At 39.4% G+C, this 27,628-nt stretch overlaps 1 protein-coding gene across 1 annotated transcript; it reads left to right on the top strand.

Annotated features, from left to right (window-relative positions):
• Window positions 1-482: 482 nt before the first annotated feature.
• Window positions 483-26,425, top strand: LOC120720235 (tetratricopeptide repeat protein 39B). Its single transcript, XM_040009879.1, has 19 exons — window positions 483-877; window positions 13,444-13,478; window positions 13,611-13,715; window positions 13,823-13,954; window positions 15,431-15,501; window positions 15,603-15,670; window positions 16,280-16,344; window positions 16,435-16,540; window positions 17,231-17,296; window positions 17,386-17,494; window positions 17,671-17,738; window positions 17,815-17,874; window positions 18,127-18,288; window positions 18,387-18,478; window positions 18,649-18,769; window positions 18,888-18,999; window positions 20,707-20,824; window positions 20,940-21,056; window positions 22,104-26,425. Exons 1-19 carry the CDS (start codon window positions 839-841, stop codon window positions 22,198-22,200), a joined length of 1,743 nt encoding a protein of 580 aa, XP_039865813.1. The 5' UTR covers window positions 483-838; the 3' UTR covers window positions 22,201-26,425.
• The last annotated feature ends 1,203 nt before the right edge of the window (window positions 26,426-27,628 follow it).

Genomic DNA, 27,628 nt, shown 5'->3' with positions numbered 1-27,628 from the left:
ATCCCTAAGCTGCTCTGCTGCAGTGAGATCTGGTGATTGTGGAGGCCATTTGAGGACAGTGAACTCATCGTCATGTAGGCAGTGTGTCATGTTGCCATCATAAAGGCCTGGACAATAATTGGGCAGGTTGTTTAAACAAGGCTCAGTTGGCACTCTCACACCAGCCACAGCTTGAACCCCAGTCTGAACTTAACCATGTAGAGCATGTCGATGCTACAATACAATTGGCTGATTAGATACTTGCATTAACATGCAGAGGAGCCTGTGCCTAATAAAATAGCCATTTTAAATTTATAGTTAAAATATAATTTATATATGACACATAGAAGAAAAGGGATTTGCTTTGAATCAAAACAGTAGGTTGAACTTCTGCCTGCTGTCTGGTTTTAGTGTTTTTTTGTCCCATTAATAAACACGAGCCCCCCCATACACACTTAATGTGCCCCCGCCCCGTGCTCACATGTAATCTGCGCCTCTGCCTGATCTGCTTACACAAACACTGGCCTCCTCCGTTTCCTCCCTCTCTCCTCTCCTCCTTCATTTCCTCCCTCTCTTCTATTTTCTATGGGCGGAGAAACGGAAATGTGGGAGGTGTGTTTTCTCTCCGTGTTTCTTTCACGGAAGAGAGCAGAGGCAAAGAAGCGCGCCTGACTCAAGGACGAAGCGGACCTACGGCGATAAGAATCAAAATAAACGGAGCACAGAGGAGCAGAAGGAGATCCGTGCGCAGCCGCAGAGGAGCGGAGGTTCGGCTGCAGCTGTCATGGGACTCTGCCCGTCCTCGTAGCGGAACCAGGCGACCCGCGGACCAGAGGGAGAACAGGCACCGGGAGCGGACATGGCCCACGTAGGCAACGGAGCGGCCGCAGAGGAGGAGGTGGGAGCCGGAGATCGCATTTAACGCACGCATTTCCACTGACATGTCCACAGTGCGTGATGTAACCAGTTATTTGTGATGATGTTCCCACTTTGATCTCATATACCTACATCACGTGGGCTACATCCACCAGGCTGTTGAGGGTGTTTTAGTCTCTCTGTCACATCAGAGTTCTGGAAAGGACAGATTTTATACCTAAACTGTGAATATGATATCAGAAACTGGTTAGGCGTTAAAAACACACACCTTTGTTTGGCTGGAAAGCATAGACTGTATTAAAAGATGGCCACAGCTATGGCTTTGGCTTCAAAATTGGTGTTTTGGCCACGACCATGCTGGATTTTTGCGGGGACCTAAAAGGGACGCGTTGGTAATAAAAATGCTTTGAAAGGCACAAGCAGCACAAGGTTCAGCATCTCCAATTAGCTCGAGTGAAAGCTAGCAAGCAGCCGTCATTAAAAACAGCGTCCACGCCCCCTAGCGTGGACGCTTAATATAGTTTCAATAGGTGAGTTATATGAACATTTATAACCCTTTACAGTTGTTATAAAGGTCAAATTTAGCTGCACAGCTTTTTCTTTCAATTTCCACTGTATGTTTTAACATTAGAGTCAGTTTTTAGCACTACCTTTCTTTAGCTCTGAATGTTGATGTGCGTTAAAACACAAAAAAATAACCTACTGCTACTGTGCTGCTAGAGGAGAAAGCCTTATGTGGTATATGTGTTGGTAGCTAGATATGTGTACATATAGTGTGTTTTTATCACTGTATAGTGGTACCATTTCTAAATAATGCAACATAAACTCGTAGTCCTTATCGGTTTCTGTCAGGTTTTCTCATCTTTTCACCACGCCTGTCTATATTTCTGTTGAAATCGACCTTACAAAGCCTCCTGTAGTATTTCAGTGAGACTTTCATTTTTTCCTATGTTTGTGCTTCTATAGTCACAACAGACTGTATCCATGGATGCAAAATGAACTCCCAACTGACCGTAAATAGATCCTAATCTATACAATTCTCCAAACATACAGTGCTGCACGCATGTAGGGCAGCTGAGTTACAGCAAAACCCATCATCACACCTATTCCAGATCCGTTTTATTTACAATGATTACTCACAGGGGAAAAAACAGTTTACTTTGAACTGAACTAAATGTGCCACAGGCTGTGGGGAGTGAATTTGGACTTTGATTAAGTGGTAAAAGTAGAGGACAGGGGTGTGCACCAAAGGGCAATTCATTAATAAATATACAATGCAGCACAGTAACTTTTCATTTTATCTTGATCGCCATCCTTGAACAATCTATGGGACCATAGATCTGTCATAATATGGGATTTTCGGAGCTTTTATTCACATTGAAATCCGAATCACAGGTGTTGAGTTATTTCTCTCTGTTTATACATCCAGAGCTCAGTGAGCGCCTCGCTCACTGAGCTCTGGATGTATTTCCTCATTTATGTGTAGAGCTGTGGAGGCAGCCTGCTCATTATTGGATTTATGTCTCAGCGCTAAGTGAGCTGATAGTATTGGTTCACGTGTCTTCATGTGTGCACAGCTTCATGTAAATGACAGCTCTGATTTCAGCCACAGGCTGCCTCCTGCACTGTAAACACAGGAAATATGAGGGGGGTTTTTTCTGCACTTTCACACCACCACATTCATTCAAATTCACATTCACATTCAAACTAGTGAAAAGATAACATCAGTGAGCTGAGGAAGTCAAAATGTTCACAGTATGCTAACTTTGTCAGTGGTAACATGATGGGAACAGAGTTCCCAGGTTTAATTTTTAACCTTTGTTTTCACTAAAGCCAGTCCTCCACCCTGACCCTCCCTGGTTCACACTGTTCAAATGGGGAGTGTCGCAGTACAGCTGTAATGTAGAAGAGAGTTCATCAACTGGTTTGTCATGATGTTAGAGGATATTTTGAGGTTTTCTAGTTTAGATGAGCCTCTTAACAGGGTTCAGCAGGTCTGTATACTGGATATATGGCTGGGCTGTAGAGACCATCAGGTGTTCTTTGGAAGCAGCCATTCAAAATCATCTCCACAAGACACTAGACACAAAACCCAGCAATAGGCACAAAAGACCCCCCAAAACAGAAACAGAACCAAAAGAAGTCTCCATAAACTCTTAAAATATCCTGAGAAAGTGGACCACCAAGAGAGCTGTCACTACTCGATCTGTACCGGAAACCCAATCCGTACCATGCATTTTCGAAAGGCGTGTACTTCCGCTCAAAGCATTTTACGATAGTTACGGGTCAGAGTATCTGTTAAGGCAGGGGTAGGGAACTCCAGGCCTCGAGAGCCGGTGTCCTGCAGGTTTTAGATGTGTCCTTGATCCAACACAGCTGATTTAAATGGCTAAATTACCTCCTCAACATGTCTTGAAGTTCTCCAGAGGCCTGGTAATGGACTAATCATTTGATTCAGGTGTAGTGACCCAGGGTGAGATCTAAAACCTGCAGGACACCGGCTCTTAAGGACTAACGTCCCCTACCCCTGTATTAAGGTGTTAACAATAATAGGTATCTCTTAAAATGTGTGCAATAATGAAACCTTTCTATATAATGTAGACAAAAACAAAGATAGTTATAAATCGGGTCTACAGGATCCGTACCACGCATGTGCAGATGTTTTCTTATTCTTCTGTTTCATTTAGTGGCAGTTTGTACAAGGATACCACCACTTGCTGACCGAGCGAATGAACCCTATTGTAAACCGAAGTAGCGTCATTATTAGGGATGGGTATTGATAAGATTTTCACGATTCCGATTCCATTTTCGATTCTGTTTAACGATTCGATTCTTCATCGATTCTTTTTTTTTTTTAAAAAGGAGAACACTAAGGTCGATTAGCTTAGAACTTTGTTTTATATCTTCTCTTTAAACAAGGTAGAAATCTAGGAGTAACATGGCCTTACAAACCAAACAGAGAGATCTTAAAAGATCCAGCCTACGGCTCTTCAATGGGGTGTCACTGGGTCCCCAGGAAAAAAAATTGTAAATGTAAAATAATAAAATAAATATTCGTCTGTAGCAATAACAAAGTATAACATAAATTGTTCTGTGGCAATTACACAAGAATATCCAGTAATGTCCCTGCCTACAATTAAACACATTCATTTACCGAAAATCGGGAACATCTGCTGAGGCAAACGGGTGCAAGCCTTTGACCACAAACTTAGTCACTGCTCGGTGACATTCGTCTATCCTGGCCTGAAAGGAGACGCTACCGGTAGACTGCAGTGAGAACTGCCAGCATCTAAGCCAGACTCTGTCTGTCTCTCTCATCATGGTCACCTAAATGCACAGTAATGGCAGGTTTTGTAATAAGGCAGATCGCGCTAACATAATATGCACTGTTAGTTGATTATTTACCTGCCGCATTAACGGGAGAGGACGTGCAAACGTTACCGCTGCTGCTGGGTTGAGATTCACGAGTCCGGAGCAGAATTAAAAACACGACATTCATTTAAGGTTATCACGTGTTTTGTGAGCAAATGCTTTTGCATATTCGTAGTGTTTCCTCCGTTAAATGAAATATCTACTTTGCAAGTATTGCAAGTTGCCCTGTTGTCATCCGTTCTCGTAAAGTATAACCAAACTTTTGAGCGTTTGAGCCGCTTAGGCGCCGTGTTTCCTGCCGGGTAAATGACGCTCCGCAACGTGGTGACGTCATTCGGGGCGGCTGGAATTGATAAGGGAATCATTTGTTAAAATGGCAAACAATTCCATGGAATTGAAACAGTGGGAACCGGTTCTCAACAAGAACCGGTTTTCGATACCCATCCCTAGTCATTATAAACGTGTGTTAAACTTGATTTAGTGATAGAGTGTGTTCATGCTTGTCTGTGAGGAGAGGATTGTTGGAATAGTGATGATGATGTTCGCTATCACTGTCAATTGTCAGTAAACACTTAATCTGGCTGATGAATCTTCACGTGACACATTGCTAAGTCAGTATTGTTAAGTCTGTAATTAGGCGCCATTCCTCTTATTTTACGTCGCTGTTGTTCAATCGGGGGACGCTCTCTGTTGAGTAGAAAAGCACGACTTTGTTTGTATACGGATTATCCATTGTTTAAATGTCCCGGGCAGTCGAAAAGGAGGCAGAGCTGTTGAAAAATGGTAGGAGCTAACTGGGCGCTAACCGTGCCATTCAAATACATTAACCGTCGCAATGTTGGCAAAGAGAGGAAGTGACGTAAGATTCACGCATCATGGTACACATCGGGTTTCCGGTACAGATCGGGTAGTGACAAGAGCTAAAGCATGCCAAGGGGGCTAAAGGGCCATCGGGATATTTTTTGAAACTCTGTACTAACTTCTATTTAGAGATGTTTCAGGGTTTCGTCAAGTTGCTATGTGAAGAGAATTGGAGACGTCTAGGAGTTCAGTTCAGCGCACACACTAAAGAAAGATTTTTATGAGGACTTTCACTTATTTGCAAGTTTGGGTATCTGCAAGGACTTCAGCAAAACTAAAAATCCAGGGGGATTTTAGTAGGATATTTATAGGTCCATGGCTCCTAAGCTCCCTTAAAACTACTTGTTTTGCTACCAGATGAACTTAGCAAGCAGGACACCCAATTAGCCTCCATAAAGCCTTTTTACCTGTTTGTCTCTGAAGATGTGTCAAGGATTCACATGGAAATGACCATTTTCCCTGATAGACCCGCTGCAGACATTAAGGTTGATGACATGGGTTGGTTTTTTCTGTTAAGGCCCTCTTGCGTCACACCTCAGCCAGTCATTTCCTCATTTCAGCTGACAAATGCTCCTGTGTTCGACTCCTTCAGCCTTGACTCATCCTAATACAGAGGAATTCAGCTGACTTTTGCTCAGCTCTAAATAATGTGAGGCGAGCTGTTTTTATTTAAAAAACACTCAGTGCAAGGGTATTGCCTCTGCTCAGACTGAAACTACTAATCATGTCAGTTCTGGCATGTTTGCTGTGACATTTGACTGTCTGTGAATCCAGGATCTTAAGTTCATCCTACCATGCAGTGCACACACCCAAAGGCGCGACAGGAATGTGAGTAACGCCGAGAAAACACAGATCAGCTCAGTCTTATAGAATATAATGCACACCTTTCTCACAGCCAGTTAGGAAGCTTGACTGCTGAAGCCCTCCTCAGACAACACAGAGGCTTTTTTTTTTTTTACAGATACTCGCAAAGTGGATAATTTAATTTATGCTTATTTAATTGAAGCAGTAAGTTGTTCAGAGAGCAGATTTTAGGAATTCCAGAGGTGAGTTTGGCAATAATGCAGGACCAGGAGGAAACACAAATCCCTTTGGAGTTGTGTCAGAGCTTTTCCTCTGGTGGTACTATGAGAAAAAGGGAGGGTTCAAACATGGGTCAAAAAAAAAATGGGAGTAAAAGTGGGAGAATTCAAAAAGAATAATTACAAAATACCAAAAAATTAAGAAATATAATTCAGATTCACTAGTTTATATGAAATGTATTAATTTGTTATTAATGGCATCTGGTAAGCGTAAGTACACCTCAGATCCCGTAGTGGTTTGCAACCAGTTCAGTTTGCAGGATGTGGTTAAGAAAACACAAGGAGACCACTCTCTGTCTGCTTTCTGTTCCCCATGTGAGGTCAGAGGTCAGGGAAGATCATTGTTAACGCCAGGTGTCACAGATTTGGTTCTGGAGGATGTAAGGGAGGTCCGAGGCTCCGATGGGGCTGTGAGGACGGTCCATAGGCGCTCCTCGAGTGCAGCTGGGTTATTTGTGCGTTGGGTAATCGGACACAAGTTGCAGGCTTTGACTAATTGATGAGGAAGCTGCTGCAGTCACAGGAGACGTGTCTCTGACTTTGACCTCTCCTGCTCTGTAACATCAAACAGAAGTGACGCAGATTTTTCCGAAAAATCTGGTTTTTGTTTGATTGTAAATATCAGAAAATCCCAACATGATTAAAGTCACCATTACATCTTAATAAAGTTAAACAGTGAATAGAAAGATAAAAATACTAAATGACTTTTATATCTCGATTGTTTCAAACGTGTTCAGAAATCCTGCGTCGTTCTGTCGTTGAAGTTTAGTCTGTTTGTGTCTCTCTGTGTTAGTGTTGTGTTACTTTGTAGTTACGTTTTGGTTGTGTTTTTGTTCTTGTTTTTTTTACCTTTTATAGTCGTTTTGTGCCCATTTTTGTAGATTTCTTTACCATCTTTTTGGTTTTCTTCCTTTGTTCATTTCATTCTTCTGTGATCCCTTGTGCTTTTTGATACTTGTTTTAATTATTTGTGTAGTCATTTAGTGTCTAGTTGTGGTTATTTTCCGTGTTTAAGGCTTTCTGTCTTTTTTTTTTTGTCTCTTTGTGTTTGCTTTGTGTGTTTGCAATACGCTGGTATCTGGTCTGCTGGTATTAGTTTGACTTCTTTAACTACCAAAGTATAACAGGAATAAAAAGCTATAAAATAAAATGATGCAACTTCTAAATGAGCTTTTAAACTCCGTTTTTTATGGGTTGTTTAGATGTACTGGATCATATTTCTTCCAAATTGATCCCAGCCTATAACAATAACAATATTTTTTCTCTTTATGGTCGAAAAATTAATATTTAATGGTTAATCTAAATATAGTTGTTAAAAAAGCCACTGCCGCCTGTCTGGATGCCTGGGCGTAGCCACCTTTCTCAGGTATGATATGGTGGGTTAGGTTTAATGACTTTCACGATTATTAGGCTGTAAAACTGGCGATGACTCAAACCTCTTTAATACACTAAATGGTTATATGTTCCTCATCTGTAGTCTCTGTTTTCTACAAAGCTATCTGGCCCAAGAGAGTTGCAGCTATAACAGCTTCAACTTTTCTAGGAAGTCTTTCCACAAGCCTCAGGAGTGTGTTTTTACCGTTCTTCCAGAAGCACATTTGTGAGGTCAGACTGTCTAAGGAGCTTGGAAAGAAAAGCGTCTGGACTTCTTTGAGTTGCTTGAAGATGTTTCACCTCTCATCCGAGAAGCTTCTTCAGTTCTAAGGTCAAATGGTGGAGAGTCCCAGATTTAAACCCAGTGGGAGTTTCCCCCCAAAGAGGGACAAAGGACCCCCTGATGATCCTCTACCTAATCACATAGTCACAGTCTCCACTATAAGTCATCCCAAAGGTGTTAACACAAGCAAATCTGAAAGTATTTCAAGAAAACTAAATCTTGAGTAAGATTAGCTGATTCATCCAAATGCTGGGGGCTGATAATGTAACTTAGCTTTCTGCTTTAAATAACTTTATCAGCTGTATGTCTGTGAAGGTTCTCAGTCATCCAGGTCATCGTAGTCAAAGGAGCTTGCAAAGAAAAGTGTCTGGACTTCTTTAAGTTACTTGAAGACGTTTCACCTCTCATCCGAGAAGCTTCTTCAGTTCTAAGGTCAAATGGTGGAGAGTCCCAGATTTAAACCTAGTGGGAGTATCCCCCCACAGAGGGACAAATAGACCCCCTGATGATCCTCTAATCGCCTGAGCCAAGGTGTGAAACTGGGTGTGGGTGGGTGTTTATCAGCTGTAGTTACAACAGTGGTTCCCAAACTTTTTTTGCTAGGCCCCCCTTTGTTTTACAAGAAAAATATTTCAAAAAATGCCTCTCTGTGCAAAATGGGTTTAAAAACATAAGCAGCTGTGGGATACTGTTTGTCCGTGATTTCAACGGGGGAACAAATCGTGGCAGGATCAGCCGGATGTTATTTGTATCCCACTGTAACTTTACTGTATAAAGAGCTAACATCTCCAAAATGTCAGGAGTAGTTAGTCATTACAACAAGTGTTTGTGAACTAAAAATCAAGAATTTGGGATACTGTTTGTCCGTGATTTGGACAGCCCAGTCCGTGCTCCCGACGCAGGGGAAACCAATCCTGCAGGGGAGACCTACCTCAGCACTTGTGCAGGTGAAACCAAAGAGAAGATATGCTTCAGCAGATTTTCTAGTCTTTGGCTTGGAAGATAGTTTGTTTGGAAACATATTCAGCAATGCTTCATCTCCTGCTTTGCGTTTCTGTGGGCGCCCCGTGCTAGCAGTGTCCAAGTGTTGTTGTTTCTTATTTTTGCTTTTTTTTTCCCCATTTCATCCCCCCCCCCCCCCCACACACACACACACTTTGGCAAGGTCTGAGTTACAACATAACCAGGTCTTATTCACTGTGATCGCTAGCTGTTCCTTAGCCGTGAATGTCGCAAACAGACCAAAACATTGACAGAGCGAGAGGGGAATGCCACACGGAGCATCTGCTGGAATGAAAAGAGTTAGGAAGCAACGTCTGTTTGAATTCACACATTTTTACTTTTGGACTTTTCCAGTTTTGTGAAAATATTCTGTTGACTGCAGCCGGCCTCCTCCCCCTCCATCATCTGCTACATTTTCTCCACCTCACTTTCAAACAGAGAAAAACTTGCACAGAAAATAACACACGGTCCATAATTCAGCCAATAAAAACTTTCTACATACTCTGATCATTTTGTCAGTTTTTTACCTCATTTTGATTTCATCTTTCTACATTATACATACATACATACTTTTTTACCTTATTTTGATTGGGGTTTTCCTCTTTTTGGGGGTTATTTTACATTGTTTGCTGACATTTTGCTTCTTGCTGCTTTGCTGCTTGCTTACATTTGCTTTAATTCTTTTTGTGGGAATTTTGTTTCTTTTTGATGGCATTTTACGTGTTTCTGTTAGTATTTTGGATATTTTTCTTTGCATCTATGTTTGTGGGAATTATGCTCTTTCTGATAGCATCGTTTCTGTTTTTTGTGGGCCTTTTACTTCCTTTTGTGGCATTATGGATGTTTTTTATTTCACTTTTTCCTGTTTGTGGGCATTTTATGTCTTTTTGATTGTGTTTGATCTTTTTTTTTAATGTACTTTTAATCCTTTTTAGTTTCTCCATTATTTCATTTCTTTTTCTGGTTGGTTTTTGGCCTCTGTCATGTTTGTATTTGTTGTGTGTGGTTAATTTTGTCTCTTGGGCATTGGAGGTAATTTTGCTTCTCTTTGTGGGGTTTTGTTTTTAACTTAAAAAGAAACTTTTTACAAATGTTACTTCTGAAGGGATTATGTCTCGTATTTTAGTAATTTTCTGCCTCCTATTATTCTTCTGTGTTCTGTCCTGTGTCTCGTTTTCCACTGTTTTCATTTAAAGGCCTCTCTCTCAGGGTAAAAGACACACACAGGGCTGTAGTGAGTTATGTAAACATGTCAGAAAAATCAGACTTGAAGCTGTTGCCTGCAGGAAGAGTCACTCCGTGGAGTTTGTAATTCTTGTAAAAACCTGCTGTGAAAGCGTCGCGTAAACCAGGGCTAATTTTTCAGAACATAGATTTAGTGCAGCCTTTATTCTGCACAGAAATTTGAAAAAGAAAACTGAAAGTTTTCCTACTTTCAGGTTGTATCTGGATCCCATTTTTAACCTTCAGGGATGCTGACACGCAGCACATGTTAATGTCCTTTATTTGCTCCTGTGCACATGTCTGATTGACACGTCTGATATACTTGCATTACTTTGTTGTTTCACTAAAAATACTACCGTTAAATTTAAATGAGTCAAAGCGTGAAATGTGGTGGTTCATGGTTATTTTCTTTTTACTTGTGTATATATTTTAATTTTTTTTTACTTTTTGTGCTAATCCTGTCTTACTTATTCCAGTCTTTCTTTTTCTTTTATTATCGATGTTTGCTTGTCCGTGGTTTTGACTTTTTCTCTTTTTTTGATTTTGTTTTTTTTCTTTTATTCTATATTTTTAGTTTTTTCTGGTTGTCAGTTCTGATTATATATTTTTTGAGGCCTTCATTATTTTCAGTAATGTGTTTTTGTGCTGGTTTTTTTTTTGTTGTTGGTTTTCTTTAGGACATCGCTTATTTGTCTTTTTTTTGTTGCGGTTTTCTTGCAATAAGAACTTTTTCTGCCTCTTTGTTGATGTTTTATTTTTTGTTCTTGTGAATTTATTTAAATTTATTTTTCTTTCTTGTCAATTTGTTTCTTTGAAGCCATTTGAACTCTCAGTAAATATGCCCTCAAAACAACATAAAATAACCCCCAAAAAGAGGAAAACCACAATCAAAATGAGGTAAAACACTGGCAAAATGAACAGATCCACTTTTAAAGTCTTTTTGTACTGTTTGTACTTTTTGATTATTTTGATACTTTGTATTTATATTGCTTTTAAGTCTTTCTAGTTGTTTTGCTTTTTTGTGGTTGTTTCTGTGAGTGTGTCTTTATACTCATTTGTTGCTTACCTTCTTGTGTCTTTTCTTAGTACTTGCACGTTAGGCAGGCCTCTTCTCTTTCTGAGTTTAAAACTCTCCTTAAAACACATTAAGAGGTTAACTCAATTTGTTTTAACATATTTTATCTTATTTTTTTATTTTACTTTTACTTTGCTCATGCTATTTGAACGGCACTTTGTGAACCCTGGTTTTATGTGAAAGTGCTTTATAAATAAAGGTGGTATTGAAGTTTAGCACTTTTATTTATTTGTTTATTTATAAGTATTTGCTTCTCTAATTCCTGCTTTTTTTCTTTTAATTCTCAGGACTTTTTTTCCTGTGAACTCATGCTTTTTTCTTTTACATACCTTGTCTGTTTACTAGTCTTGCTTCTTTTTGGGGTGTTTTTGTGTCTCTTTATATTTGTTTTCACTTCTTTATGTTGTCACTTTTTGTTCTTTTCTCTTTCCAAGGCTTTTCCCCCCATTTCTATGATATTTTTGTGTTCTTATTGACTCACAATGATTTCTTTTGCACTTTTTTGGTTCTTTTCTTTTATATCTTTTTGGTTTTAATATATGTTTTGTGGTTAGATGGGTCACAGTGCTCCAATGTGGAGCAGTGAGAAGCTGCTGCCTGCAGGCAGAGTTACTTTACAGCGCTGACTGCAGCTGCACCCTATTATGTAAGGAGCCACTGTGTAGCTATTATTAGCCTGCTGCTGACATGCTGTGTAAATGTTACTTATGTAGTGTGGACACAAATCTGTTTACACCATTACGCACATATATGAATCCTTATATTTCATAGTTGAGACCTCTGAAGTGTTGCAGTCGTGCTTACACAATTAGATGTGTGTAAAAGTGTTTTTGGATTTATGCTAGAAATATTGTCTTTCAAACATCTGGAGTTTCAAACCTAATTCTAGGGTTCAGGTCTTAGGAGGCTGACAGTGAATTATTTCAGGATCCTTAAAATATAGAAAATCTTTGTGTGTGTGTGTGTGTGTGTGTACATGCCTTATCCTCAGCATGACACAAACTTGAAGCTTTTGAAAGCATGTTACAGCATTAAGCAATGGGCAGCAATCTTCCCTGAATCGCTGACTGCATTGAAATGAATGGAAAACCTTGAATTAGCCTAATGAATTAATGCTCTGCAGCATGATTGTTATTACTCATGTTAAGCCATGTATGACCCTTGTGACCCTTATTAGCACTGCGGGTATTTACTAAAATATAAAACACAAATTCCAGATCTTACACTGAATGATGGAAACGCTGTCAACTATTCATATTTTAATTTCTATGGCTGCTTTCTCAGGGCTGTAACACTTTACAGCATAGTAACTGAAAAGTATAGGAATATAGGGCATTCTTGGAACACGCCCTGCAAACGCTGAAAAGTCTCAGTAACACAAACAAACGAAAAACTTGAAATTTAGGAATAATCCAGGCACTCTCGAATAGCCCTGGGAGGTCCATAAAACTGACACACTATTCCCCCAAAACTGGAATAACTCTGAAATTTGTGCAAAATTGTGAAAAGGCAGAAAAATTGCAAAAAGTTTGAAAAGCTCTTACAATTGTCAGAATATTTATCATAAGTCCTGTATTCCCTTGATTACTCAGGAATAAATCTCAAAGGCTTTTTAAGAGGAAGCCCTGAATTTTCTGGACAATTGATACAAATATTGGATTAACCCTGAAAATGTGGGACAACTCGAGAAGTCACTGATAACAATTTCGAAAATCCAGACACCATAAGCTTCGAAAACTCTTGAATAACTCTCAAAAAGTAGTGTCCGAAAGGTTAAAAATAAAAAAAACTGGAATAAATTTACAAGACCCAAAAAATAAATAAATAAAAATTAAATAGAACATTGCCTGGATAGTCGGAAATAACTTCATTCTACACTAAAATTTTAAAGCACTTCGATTAAACGCAAACTAAAATTACTTAACAGTCAAAAGACTCTGGTATTATTTTATAGGATATAATTCAGACTGAAACCTGATGGATTCTTTACATCACTTTGAAGAATGAGATAAAAATGGTTTTCTTTTTGTTCCCAGCGTGTGTGGCGGTGAATGAATAGTTCGTGGTTCAGTTCTGAAATGACCCCGATGGTTTCACAGAGCCCTCGAGTAGGTCAGAGTCATGGCGGCGTGGTTCAGGATTCGGGTCATGTAGCCTTCCAGTAATTCCCGAGCAGTGCAAACTTGTTGCTGATTACACACATTGTACAAATGAAACGTGGTGCTTTAGAATCGCGTCCAATCAGACGTCTCACAGGCCTTTCTGTCACCTGGAGGAGGATGCTGAGAACTAAACTCTGTTTCTGTGTGTTTCAGGACTGCTTCGAAGATGCCTTTGATCGGATACCTGCGTGAGTACACACATACATGCACACACACACACACCTGCAGCGCACAGACTGAGTGTGTGTGAGGATCGTTTCCTGTGTATCTTTCACTTTTAGTCACGCTCTGTGCTGACTGCTGGTTCTGCCTTTGTGTAGGACGGGTAGCATGGATCTGCAGACTGCCATCCAGGAGACTCAGTGTGCTCTCAACCTGGTCCTCAACAACAAGTTTTCTCAAGCCCTGGATCTCCTCAAACCATGGTAACCACAGCAGTCGTTACCTCGCGCTGCTTCGTTACACCTCTCTCTTTCTCTAGTGTCTGCTGGAGTCATAGCTCCCTGTTATTAATGACTGCTGCTGTGCGCAGGTGGAGGGACAGCATGTACCACGCTCTGGGATACAGCAGCATCCTGGTGATGCAGGCGACCATGACCTTTGAGCACAGAGACATCCAGACTGCCATGGCAACCATCAAGGAGGCGTTGCACACCTGTCAGAGGTGAGAGGCAGGAAAACATGGTCTTCTTCCTGTTTATAGCCTTAATGTTTCTGGGCGAGGAAGCCTTTCAATCCATTCACAACATGTAATAATGTAATGAAACAAACTGGGGTACGACCACTGTGGCTGCAAAAAGATTTCTGAGGCTGAAAAGTCTGGAAAAAGTGACTCATCCTTAAGCCCTGAATTGTCCAGAATAATAAAGAAAATCAGCAGCAGATAATTTCATTTTCTTCTCCAATTCTGGCGCTGAATCAGAGATTGTGTGTGCGCAGTGGCACTGCAGTGAGTAACTGTATGAATGGTGACCGGGCTGTGTGGCTGCATCATAATGGGCACGTTCAAGTCTGAAAAGTGAAGCCAGTGCTGAAGTGCCTTAAATACACATTCCTGCCTGCAGGAAGCAATAGCTGTGGTTTCAGAATAACATGCAGCTTAAAGAACTCTGACAGAGCAGTACGCTTGCTGTGTGGCTTCTGAAAACACTTTCCCAATGAACTTATGGGCTTCAGTTATTAGTTTCAGGTCATATTAAATAACAAATGTATCCATTTTGTAATTTTTTGTTCATTCTAAGTTTCATGAAGGAGAATTATCGAAGATCTACTCACTGGCTGTTGATTTGACAAGTTGTTATCTAGATTGTCAGGCAGCCAGTCCCGAACACCAAGAAGTTCAAGGTGAAAACGCTAATCTAATCTCCAGGCTTCACAAACTAATGGGTGACGCCACAGTGGCTATCTCCGTCTTTTAAGCCATTTATGATATTAGACAGTGGTCCCCAACCCCCGGCCCACAGACCGGTACCGGTCCGTGAGTCATCTGGTACTGGGCCGCGAGAGTTGAGGCTCGAGTGTGAAATTTATGGTTTTTATTGGTTTTATTGGTTTTTCTCGTTGTTTTTTTAGCGTTATTATTGTTAACTCGGTTTCCCTGAGTCTTTTCACGTGTGTTATGAATAAATCTTCGTTTTTTGTACCGGTACTGGTTTTATTTTGTTGTATTTATCCGCAACACCTTAAAGGCCGGTCCGTGAAAATATTGTCGGACATAAATGGGTCCGTGGCGCGAAAAAGGTTGGAGACCGCTGATATTAGATATTCTAGAACATTATATATACCGCAGCTTTGTGTTCCAAAAATGAGGGAGAAAAAATATGATTTCAAAAAGCTATATCACAATCACAATCTACATCAAGCAATCCTGTCTCTGTAGGGGAAAGGGAAAATGATCCTCATAGTGTTACAAGAAAGCACTCAACAAAGGTTCAGTAAATGGGAATACCCACAGGAGGTTTTTCTACTAATTGTTTTATTGCAATTTTATACTTTATATACTTTTAGTTCTTCATCTCAAAGTCTCTTTCAAATGAGAACAATTAGGCCCCCATGCACAGCAACGTTTAATGTCATCTCAAACTGCAACAGTAGAGACTGGTTAAATATGAGATTTAACGTCTCCTCGTTGTTTCTCTAGGTTCAGGAAGAAGAACTCGATGGTCGGATCTCTGTCCGGGCTGATCAGCAAGCAGTCCAACCTGCAGGAAGGTTTGTAAACACATGCCCACACATCACTCCACTGACGTCTACAGAAAGTGAAGAAAATTTAGAGAGCTGGAAGTCAGTGTGCTGCATTGGTGTGTTTGCAGGAGAGATGCACGCAGAGCTTTGCTACGCTGAATGTCTGCTGCAGAAAGCAACGCTGACGTTTGTACAGGTCAGAAATGCTGTCTGCCTTTAACTTCACCTGTGTGCCTGCTCACGTATTTGCTTTCGTTTCATATATATTTCATACGTAACCTTAGTTGAAAGCCCCTTTAAACTGCAGTTCCCGCAGTGGCTGCTACATGTTCCTCGTGTGAATGTGTAACAACATTAAAAGGCAGAGAACCTGAAGTACAGACGCTTTGAGTGTTAAATTAAAGAATAAAAATTGCTTCCTCATCAATCATAGCTTGACGCCTTTCACAACCTGCATGATAAGATGGAGCATTAATGAAGGGTGATTCAGGACACATGATGGGTCGTCCACTGTTTTTCAGGTTGGGTTCAGTTAAACCTTCTGGTTTGAGATGTTGCCACTGTGATGCCTTTTGTAACCTCGAGCTGAGTGTTTTCACCATCGAAAATGGATGTGATGATGAGAAGTAATGGACAGTGAGCACTGGCTTCACTTTACACACTCGGAAACTGCATCTTTTATAGTGTGTGTGTGGTTAGAAGCCATTTAGGATTTGAGCCAGAATCATGACTCATGAGTAGCTTCTGGTAAGACTAATAATAAGGCTGTTTAATTATATATTATATCTATATTTCCTTTTTCTAGGATGAGAACATGATCAGTTTTATCAAAGGAGGGATCAAGATTCGGACCAGCTACCAAATCTACAAGTGAGTGAATGATTTATGGAGGAAATGAAACATTTTAAATGTATTTTAGTAGAAATATCATTGTTAACATGATTGTTATGTATTCAATAGGGACTGTCAGAATGTGCTCAATGCCACTCAAGACGTGGCCGGCCAATCAGATTCATTTAGACAGTTCGAGGGTGGAGTCAAGCTGGGCATTGGCTCTTTCAACCTGGTGAGTTGTTGTTTTTTTAATCCACAGGAGTCAGTTAATGTAGGTAAGTTTAATGCTTGTTTAATCTGCCATAATTAGGACTATGCCGTCTCGCTCAGAATAAAGCACATCCAGTGTCCATCTTTTTTTCTCCACTGGATCATCAGGCCAGAGGGTCAAACTTTTACGGACCCAAAAAAAGGCCAATGTAAATGCTTTCTGTATTGTATATTTATATTTCTATATTATTACTTTAATATAATCTACAAGAAATCTACAAATTTTCTTTATTAGCTGGATGGAAGCAGCTAAAACGTCCACACAGTGCAGCTGATGAAGCACGTTGGTTGGCATTTTAATGTGAAAGTACAGATAAAAGAAAAATATTAGTGAGAGTCCTATAAACCTATGAACGGCTTCATATACTTCATGTGTCCTTACACTTATTTTTTCATTAATCGAGTCAGAATTGTCACTTTTCAGTTAAACACCTCCTTTTAAGCTCTTAAGATTAACGAGAGTCCATTTCAGCCAGTTTGTTTCACAGCTGAACTGGTCGTTGGACGCACCATCACTGGCCCCACATCCTTTTTTTTTTTTTTACATCAATCCACAGGTTATATTGAATCTGGCACATAATGGTTCATTGAAAGCACATTTTTGTTGATTTTATTGAATGATTGATTTTAGGGAAATCTTTTTGTCTTCCAGATGTTGTCTCTCCTCCCTCAGAGAATTTTGAGGTTGTTGGAGTTTATCGGGTTCTCAGGAAACAGGGTGAGTACAAGCTCTGTTTAAAATAACATTTTAAAAACCCACTATAGCCTACACAGACAAAATCATACTGTTTCTCTATCTGTCTGCAGGGCTTTGGTTTGTCCCAGTTGAGAGAGGGAGCTTCCAGCCACAGTTTGCGGTCAATCCTCTGTGTTCTGACTCTGCTCTTCTACCACACATACGTCTCACTCATACTGGGTAGGAAACACTTTAATGTTTTTTTGGGGGGGGGTTCAGTCTTGGTAGAGAAACCTCAGCTTCACCATCTTAATCTGGCTTCAAATGTCCGACCACAAAGGCCTAAATAAAGCCAGAAGCATCTTCTGCTGCTTAGCAGATTAGGCAGTGAATGTTGTTGTGTTCTCTTTGATCAGGAACTGCAGAGGGGAACCTGGTGGAAGCTGAAGCTCTGCTGGAGCCATACCAACAGAAATACCCCAAAGTAAGTAAACTGCAAACAGTCGTCTAAGTAAACTCGGCCGTAACTAAATAAACATCATGTTTGTTTTTTCTTTTAGGGCTCCATAATCCTCTTCTACTCTGCTCGCATTGCCGCGCTGCGAGGAAACTTTGAGAAGGTTTGTCCCTGTATTTTCAGACCCTCAGTGCCAAAGTCCAAATGAAAACTAGACGTTTCAGCGCAAGGATTTCAGCACATTTATCAGCTAAACAAAGAAGTAAAATTGTTCTCTGTTCTACTTTATGTGGAATTAAAATGATCATTTTAATTTAGTAACAGAAGTCTTTCCCTTTTCACTGGTTTTTCCCATCCCTCTGCACTTCCTTTACAAACCTGAACAGCAAGTCTAAGTGTTCTGTGTTTCTTTTAGGCTCGGGCCAAGTACGAGGAGTGTGTGAGCAGCCAGCAGGAGTGGAAGCAGATTCACCACTTGTGTTACTGGGAGCTCATGTGGACTCACTCGTACCAGCAGGAGTGGGAACAGGCGTACCAATATGCTGACTTGCTGTGCAAGGAGAGTCGCTGGTCCAAGGTAAGCTTAGAAGAAAAACAGATGTGTTTCATATATCAGGCACAGAAATGGAACCATAAAAGTCCGTGATAGTTCAATATAAAACCTACTCTCTGCAGGCTATCTATGTTTACCAGAAGGCAGCCATTTTAAGCATGATGTCAGAGGAGGAGCTGAAGAAGACGGGGGAGAATGTTGTGGAGCTCTTCAGGTCAGCCGGTTTTTTACATGTATTTTTTAAACACCCTGAGCTGAATCGACCTATGTGAAGTAGGTAGAGCCGAGCTATGTTTAAGGCCAGGATTAGCAGTAAGACAGTGTGTGTGTGTGTGTGTGTGTGTGTGTGTGTGTGTGTGTGTGTGTGTGTGTGTGTGTGTGTAGGCAGGTGGAGGGGCTGAAACAGCGCCTGGCTGGGAAGTCCATTCCAACGGAGAAATTTGCAGTGAGGAAGTCCAGGCGTTACAAAGCTGCTAACCCCATCCCCCTGGTCATCCCTTTGCTGGTACACAAACATTCACATTCACATAATAAACTCACTACTTTGACAGTGGTTAGTTGAGTGTGATGAACTCTGAATGAGCTGGTAGTGAAGTATAACGCACAATTGTTGTCTCTTTTAGGAGATGATGTACGTGTGGAATGGTTTCACCATCGTCGGAAAGCGAGCCGACTGTACCGAGTCCCTGCTGGTAACCATAGAGAAGGCAGAGGAGCAGCTTCGCAATGACCCCAGTGAGCTCAACACTGCACCTCTGCTATTAGCACTACTGCTAACACTGTGTGCTGCCAATAGTATCTCATGAGAGTAAAACAGGCGTTCCACAGGGTTCTGTCCTGGGCCTGCTTCTATTTTGCTCATGTTAGTGATTTCAAGTCTGCATGTAAGCAGCTGATATTAATATTTATGCATCTACACTGATTAAAACTCCTGAGACATCACAAAACTGTGCACATGGAGTCGGCTATAAGATGTTACCACAGCTGTTTTGTTAAGAATCTAATTACATTTAAGTCTTCGATAAAGCTTGGGTATTTTACACTCATTTGACACATTTTGTTGGAGCCTTTTTTTGCTTTGAGAACTTCCCTAATTCTTTGTGTTAATGATTGAACAAGGGGTTCGAAAGAGTCTTCAGAAAATTCGGACCATGTTGACATGATAGCTTCACACAGTTTGACAGATTTGTTAGCTTCACATCCATGATTTGAAACTGCTGTTCGACTACATCTCAAAGGTGCTCTATTGAAGAGATCTGTGAGAGAGCTGCTTACTGTGGAGGCCATTTGAATACAGTGAGCTCATTATTACAGTTAGGCCATTTATACTTGGATTTTTTTACCTGTTTACTGAAACATATTCTAAATACATTTATATACAAACAATGTGTAAACCCTGCTGTCCACATTCAAATTGGATGAAGGGTTTATGAGGTGTGGGCAGTTCCTTCACTATGTCATTATCCATTGAGCAGATAAAAAGCCTGGAGTTGATTTGAGGTGTGGTGCTTGCATTTGGTCAAAGGAGCCCTCCATGTAGGTGAAACAAGCCGCCCTTAATCTGCAAAAACAGAAACAACCCATCTGAGAAATTTTTACAATATTAGGAGTAGCAAAATCTACAGTCTGGTACATCCTGAGAAAGAAAGGTGAACTCAGCAATGCAAAAAGACCTGGACATCCACGGAAGACAACAGTGGTGGATGATCACAGAATCGTTTCCTTGCTAAAGAGAAACCCCTTCACAACAGCCAAACACGTCAACATTCTCCAGGAGTTGATATCCAAATCTACCACGAAGAGAAGACTGCGTGAAAGTAAATACAGAGGGTTCACTGCAGGGTTCAAGCCACTTATAAGCCTCAAGAATAGAATGGCTAGATTGAATTTTGCTAAAACATTTCTAAAAAAAAAAACCCAGCACAGTTCTGGAAAAACATTTTTTGGACAGATGAAACCAAAACCAACCTCTACCAGAATGATGGTGAGAAAAATACTACGGAGAAGGAGTGGAACAGGTCATGATCCAAAGCACGCCACATCATCTGTAGAACACGGCGGACACCGTGTGATGTCTTGGGCGTGCGTGGCTACAGGTGGCACTGGGACACCAGTGTTTAATGATGATGTGACACAGGACAGAAGCAGCTGAAGGAATATGAGATGTTAAGAAACATACTGTCTGCACAAATTCAGCTAAATGTAGTCACATTGATTGGGCGGCGTTTCATAATGCAGATGGACAATGACCTAAAACATACAGCCAAAAACCAGCTGGTGTATTCCAGGAGCTAAATATGTTTAAGTCTCCATTCTGAATCCTTTTATCTCAGAAGGCGTTAGGTTGTCATGTAAGGTTATTACTGCTGAATATTAGCGCATGGCTAATGAAAGGTTAGGAGCTTATGTAAATCTATGTCTAACAGTCCATCTCTCATTCAGATCCGTCAGAGTTTCACACAGATGACAGCTGTCTGGTCCAGATGTTGAAGGGACTCTGCCTGAAGCACCTGGGCAGGTTACTGCAGGCTGAGCTGTGCTTCACACAGGTGCTCTCCAGGTAACACAAGCACAGATAAGAACACAAAAGCATGCCGACGACCTTGTGTAGGCACTTAATGCTGTGGTTTACCTTCTGAAAATAAAGATAATACTTTAATGGGCTTTACTTTCAGTGAGGGTCGGATCAGATATGATCACTACTTGATTCCTTTCACCCTTTATGAGTTGGGTCTGCTGTATAAACAACAGGGAGACTTCCTCAAGGCCACCACATACATCGAAAACGCCAAGTAAGTTCTGCTTAAACACTCTTTATAAGCCATTCCTAAACAGACTGCTCTAACTCAAGGTGTAATGTGAAAATCTGCAGCGCCCCCAAACTTTCAGTCTTATCTGTGCTGATCACACAAACAGAAAATGAAGCATTTCCTGTTTATTTTCATTGTTTCATTTTCATTACTTCTGCCACCTGACAGCCATGCCTCCATTTATATATAGTTGTAATCCATTGGATTAATTGGCTTTGTCTAAAATGTACATATTTAATGGAAATTCTACTATAACCCCAATTAGAGCATGTGTTGGGATGCTGGTAAAAAGTTTCATGAAAAATAAATGTAATCATTGGAAATCTTATAAACACACGTTTTATTCACAATAGAATATAGAAAACATATCAAATGTGTAAACTGAGAAAAATAAATAAATTTGAAGGCGTCAAAATATCTCAAAAAAGTTGGAATAGATCAAAAATGGAATTATGAAATAATTATATTGTATTGTCCTTAACATTTTAGATAGCATTACAAATGAATTACAAGAAATAACTATTTCACTTCTTTTATTCTTTTTTATTTTATTTTAAATGACTTCCCAAGTCTCACCTGAAGTACCTTAATACCCCACCAGGGAGCTGCAGCGTACAGTTTGGGAGTCGCTGCTCTTTAGATACCTTTAAATAAACACACACACACACACACACACACACTTATATTCTATTCATTTTCATTCGGAGAAAACGAAAATGCTAGAAAATGCTACGTCCAGATGAACAGAATCAACTTTTAGAGATTTACTTACCTGGATGATTGAGCATGCATCAAGACACTTCATAGTGTGCTTGTTGTGAAAACATTAAAGGATGCTACAGTGGAAATTTGCAACCATAACTCGAGCTGCGCAGACAGGAAAAACAGCATTGTTTAGGTGGCACTAAATGCACGAGTGAGGTATTTACAGTGGTTTAGAAAAAAATACTAACCAAACAAAACATTCCTGCGCAGGCAGGATTGTGAAACGCGTGTTTATTTGAGATTCTGATTGTGTGTCATCATCAGGATGAACTACAAGGACTACTCCATGGAGTCCAGACTGCACTTCAGGATCCACGCAGCCCTTAACAGCCTCAAAGGATCACCTGCCGGCACCCCATAATACACAAAAACATGAGTCAGACTGCAGCTGTTTGTTTAGCTGGAGTGAAGAAAGAAGTGGAGGTGTGTTTGGGTTTTAAGAGGACACCTCCACCCGGGATTAGTTTTTTCCTCTGAATTATGTTTTACATTTTTTATTTATTTTTCTGCAGTTTGGAAAGATTGGATTATAATTACTTGCACATGCACTTCTTCTACCAGTTAAAATAGAGACTTCACTGGTAGAGCAATGGTTCAATCAGTGCAGGTTTATCTGTAACTTAAAAACTGATACAGGCTCTTTTTGAGTCCATACGGCTCTTTCACTCAGAGACACTTTGCATAGGAGAACAACTATGAAGTCTTTCATAGCTAATATCTGATTGGACTGCTGCACTTTTTCATGTAAAAGCACAAGATAAAAAAACTAGCAATTATATGTCAGCCCACAGGAGAGACCCAGTCACTGACAAATCGTCTTGGAAATCCAGTCACCAAGTTCTCTTTTGCAGCTCTGTGTTAGCTTCCTTGCATTTCTCTGTCTGAATGGGCCCAAAATATAAATCTGTTGTTTATGATTTCAGTTATTTATCGTGGAAGACATGATTTTCTTTTTTTTGTTTATGAATCATAAACAGGAAGTGATGTGCAAACCACTAAAGATGAATACTAGAACACACTGTTCATCTTTAGCAGTTTGCACGTTCTTCGCCTTTTTCTTTTCCTACATGCCACACATGCACGCGACGCACAAGTGTGTCCGTGCATAAGCAATCACAGCCTTCTCACCGACTGTGGCTTAAACAGAAAACACTAATACGGTGTAGTACACTCCTTCCAAGCTTGCACAGACTGGGCAATATGCAGATTTAAAAGAACAACGCAGTAATGGCTGTAAACGCACACATTTAACAGCAATACAAACAAATTTGTGCTGTTAGTAAGTTCTGAGTTATTCTGTCGGTACGTCAGAGTCCACGTTCTATGTCTCAAACGCAGGGCTGCTTTGGTGGCGCTGATCGTCTCTTAGAAGCCTGAAATAAAAAGCTCAAAAACAAAACAATCTAACAGGTAAAAACATCTACAACATAACAGATGCATTAAGTTTCTTCTTTGTCGTTCCTTGAGTTAAAAAAAATCCTTGAATGGTCCTTTTATACAGCTCTTCAGTTCATCCTGTATCTGAAACACGTAATATTAGATTTTTACGTCTTTTCTTCTAGACTTCTCGGATCGGAGTTACCTGTCATAATAGTCGTTTTGGACGTTACAAACAAAAAACCAAATTAACCAGTGTAGGTGTATCAATTCAGAGAAATTAATCACTTCCCACTTAGCTCCATCTTCTGATGCCATGTGGAACTGTTACTTTCTAGTTAAGGCACGCTAGTCTGGTGTTGAAAGATCATCCAAAGACAGTCCCCTGGAAATACCTACGAATAATTGAATTAAAGAAAACAGCAAGGTATGAACCAAACCATGGACTGATTACTTGCTACACCCCTTTTAAGTGTTTTGGCCACAAACATTAATCACAGTACCACTAATACATATCCTAAAACCACATTTCTCTTGAGAGCAACATTAAGCAACCTCAGATACAAAACTCCCAATCTTACTAGTATAGCTAATATTTAAATGGACATAGAATATAATGTGGAATTACTGCTTACTTTGAAATCTGCATTTATACTTACCTTTTTTTTTTTGCCACTAAACTCGAACCTCAGTCTTTCGTAAACACTGAATTGAAAATACATTATTTATGGTAAAGCAGTAAAACGTAACCGGTCAAACAAAGTTAAGCATAAATAGTTTATAAAACAAAAACTAACGAACCTTAACATTTTTTTTTAATTCCAAGTGAGCTAGCTAATAAATTAACTAATATTTTGAATAAATAAGTTAATATATAACTGATTACTTTGAAATATATATTGTCACTTGTGATTGTTTTACCTTTGATGATCTTCAAATTGAGATAGTCAGTGCTGGTGGTCAAAGGCTAACTGCAATATTTCAGCATCAATTGCAATATTGTCCAAAATTACTGTGTTTGAAATATGTGCAATACATTTTTAAAGCCATAATTCTCGTTGCCTTAGACTGAGATTAAGTTGCCCTGAAAATCATGCTAGCCCTGGCACAAGCGGCAACCTGATTTGGTATAAAGTGTGAGTTAATGATTACTCGGCTAAAGAAATGTAGTTCTTTACCTGCTCAAAGAGATGATTTCTTCATAGTGAAGCAGCTCTGCCTTTGGGAAATATTTGCATAACTAAGCCGTCCCTCACTCCATGATTGCTCAACGGTCTGTTGGGAGAAAACACCAAGACTAAAGGCTTTACGTTAATTCTAGTCGACGTTCTTGATGATTACAGCTTTGGTTATGATCACACATGTTCTGGAAGATGTCTGTTTGTTTCTTTGTTTATGTTGTGTTGCTTTCTGTTAAATATCATAAATTATGTAGATCTACAGTGTACATGAAGAGCAACTTTAGTGTCTAATCATGTACAGATGAATCAGGATAAGCACAATCTATACCTAAACAAGATTTTGTTATTATTATTATTATTATTATTATTATTATTATTATTATTATTATTATTATGTGCTGTGTGTTAACACATCAGATAATTACTCAGTTCTCAGAGGACAGTAAAGGTCAGTTTATCCCTAAAATGTTGTAAGCTTAACTTAAAATGTCTGAAAAACTGTACACTAATGCTCGTCAAAGTAATCACATCTTTGCTTCCATTTTAAACATAAGTGTGATGGACCCGCTTGAGTTGTACTTGAATAAATGACAATTAGCCTTCTCCATTTCATGAATGTATCAACCTAAAGACCAAATTCTCCACATGTGTCTTGCTGGATGTGTGTTTTGATTTTATTTTATTTGACGTGTTTTCTGTGCCTGTATGTTTTTGGATGTGATTTTTCTTCATGTCTTTGTGTGATCTGAAACTTTGCTTCCAAACTACATAATTTGCCAACATTCACTGATATTATTATTAATAACAGTCCTATGTAAAAGACCACAGTCATCTGTCGAAAAAAGTTGTAGCAATGAAAATGCTAAAGTCCCAGTTTTGTCCTGTGAGTATACTGCAATGTTATTCCTACCTAAAATTTCAGCTAGAAAGACTTAAGACAAACAAATCTGACTCTGTGAGGATTATTAAAAATGATCAGGTAGTTTTAAAAAGATATTCTGTGTCTCTTTGTGCAATAAGATGTTGCTTTAACAATGCTAGATGCACTCATCAGTAGTTCCTTCTTGCTAGTTTTCCCAAAATTGCAGCTCCATTTCTTGGTTAGCCAAAGCTGCCATGCAGAACTGACTCAGCACAGGAAGTAAGGAAGTAAAATAATGCAACTAATAATAGTGATAAAATAATCCTGGAAGCAGAATTACAAAGTTGTGTTATTCCTTTATTTAAGATTTATTAAGCAAGGTTTCCCTGTTCTGCATAAAAAATGGTAAAATGTTATTAAATGTATGCACAATGGCAGGGCCTCTCTTTTATGTGAGATTTAAAACCTGCTAACAAGCAGATGGTTAATTTTAATTAAAAATTATATCTTTAGGTACTTTGTTATTACCAATCTGTTCCAAAATCAAATCACAGGTTTCTATTGTTTTAATTTGAATCTCAAAACAACAACAAAAAATACCAAAGACGACAGTCTCACCGCCGTTAATTTGTATCAACGAGCTATGAGCCAAAAATGTATCTTACCATGGTGTGCACTGGGTCCTTAAAAAATATGTGGACAAATGAACAACAAAAGAAATGGTAGGCCTAAAAACCAACTACAGTAGTATCTGAAAGTCCACATAAATCAGTGATCAACAAGATAAATAATAATAGAATAATAGGTAGACAACATACGGCAGTGGAGGCAATTTTTAAGCCAGTTAGAAGCTAAGGTGATTTACATCAATCACCAAAACAAAATCACTGCTTTGTGTTTATAAAATGTTCACCTTTTATTGCCACAACCTTTCTTCATAGAAGGCTTTGGGCCATATTTTCATTTAGTAGCTTAATTCAGTGCCTCTGTGTTTAATCTGTACGTGTTTTTCTGTTCTTTATAAGTTCAAACTGCTTTTGCTTTTTTGTTTTTCCCATATACAACGTGTTGCTTCATGTGTTTTATGGCTGGAGGAGAGATTAGAGGCTTTCTGATTAGATGTGGTGATACACGTGGCACAATAAAATGAAAACAGAAGAATATTACTCATTTTAAATTATATTGTGTTTTTATTTATTACTAGTATGTATGTTGGTATGTGGATGAGTGTGCAGGTGAGTCACTGTTTTATGTTTGTGTTATGAAGAGAACATGTCCTTTCTAGCAAACAGACACATAAACAATTACTCTGAACTAAAGAGGAAAAAAGTAACTGAATATGAATATGAGCTGAATATAGTGTTTTTGTATCTCTGGCTTCATAATTTGGTAGAAAAATTAAACCCTGATTAAAAAACATAGAGACCCACCTTTTTTATCTTCATAACTAAGATGTTAATTAAATGGTGTTTGAAATGGTTTATTTGGATAATACTAAGGATTTGAAGTCACATGACAATTATTTTGCTATTTTGAACAGGTCATGTGGGGATAAGTGAGTAGGACCTTAGTCACACAGGACTGGAGCTCTGGTAACCACCTGTCACCAGGGAAAAATACAACTGGTTGGTTAAAGCCTTACAATTCCTTGGTTAGTTAATGGATTGCTGCAGTCACTCCAGTTTGATGGAAAACACCAACTTGTCTGCAAACAAATTTGTTCTCAGCTGCTGCACTGAGGCGTTTCTTTTATTTTGAAGGCTAATATTCTCCGTTTCTGGTTTGCGTTGCACTTTTAAAGTTTTACTACTCCTCAGTGGTCAGCTGGCACGTTCCTGCAGAAGTCAGCTTCTTCCATCCAAACTATGGACAACTGTGGCAATCTGCTAGCAGTCAAAGCAAGGAGAGGTTTTTGGTGTAACTCCCTCTTCATGAATGCACACTTCAGGTGGTTCTGATCACGTTCAGTATGGTGGATAACTCTGTGCACATGTGACATCACAGCAGAAACCTCATTAAGACAAATATTATTGAGGCTTTTAAAAAAAGAATAGAAATACATTTGTATTTAGTGCTTTTTATTGTTCGGTTTAACTCAGCAGCTTTTGAAATGTCTCACTGAAAATGTGCTGATGGTTTGCTAGAAGACAAACGTTTGCTGTTATGTGTACTGTGTAGTAAATGTTTATTGCATGTGTTTATAGTGTAAATATACTGTCGATGTTACTATGTTGGAAATGTGTTCAACACATTTTAAAAGCCATAATTTTTTTGCTAGTTGCCTTAAATTCACAAATAAAAAGCTTCTTCCTTCCTGTCATTGCCAATGATGCAGTAAAGACTGAAAATACACATCAACCAAAACATTT

Source organism: Simochromis diagramma, unplaced genomic scaffold (assembly GCF_900408965.1).
Source record: "Simochromis diagramma unplaced genomic scaffold, fSimDia1.1 OVJJ01000566.1, whole genome shotgun sequence".
Classification (NCBI taxonomy): Eukaryota; Metazoa; Chordata; class Actinopteri; order Cichliformes; family Cichlidae; genus Simochromis; species Simochromis diagramma.
This window is presented reverse-complemented; position numbering and strand designations above follow the sequence as displayed.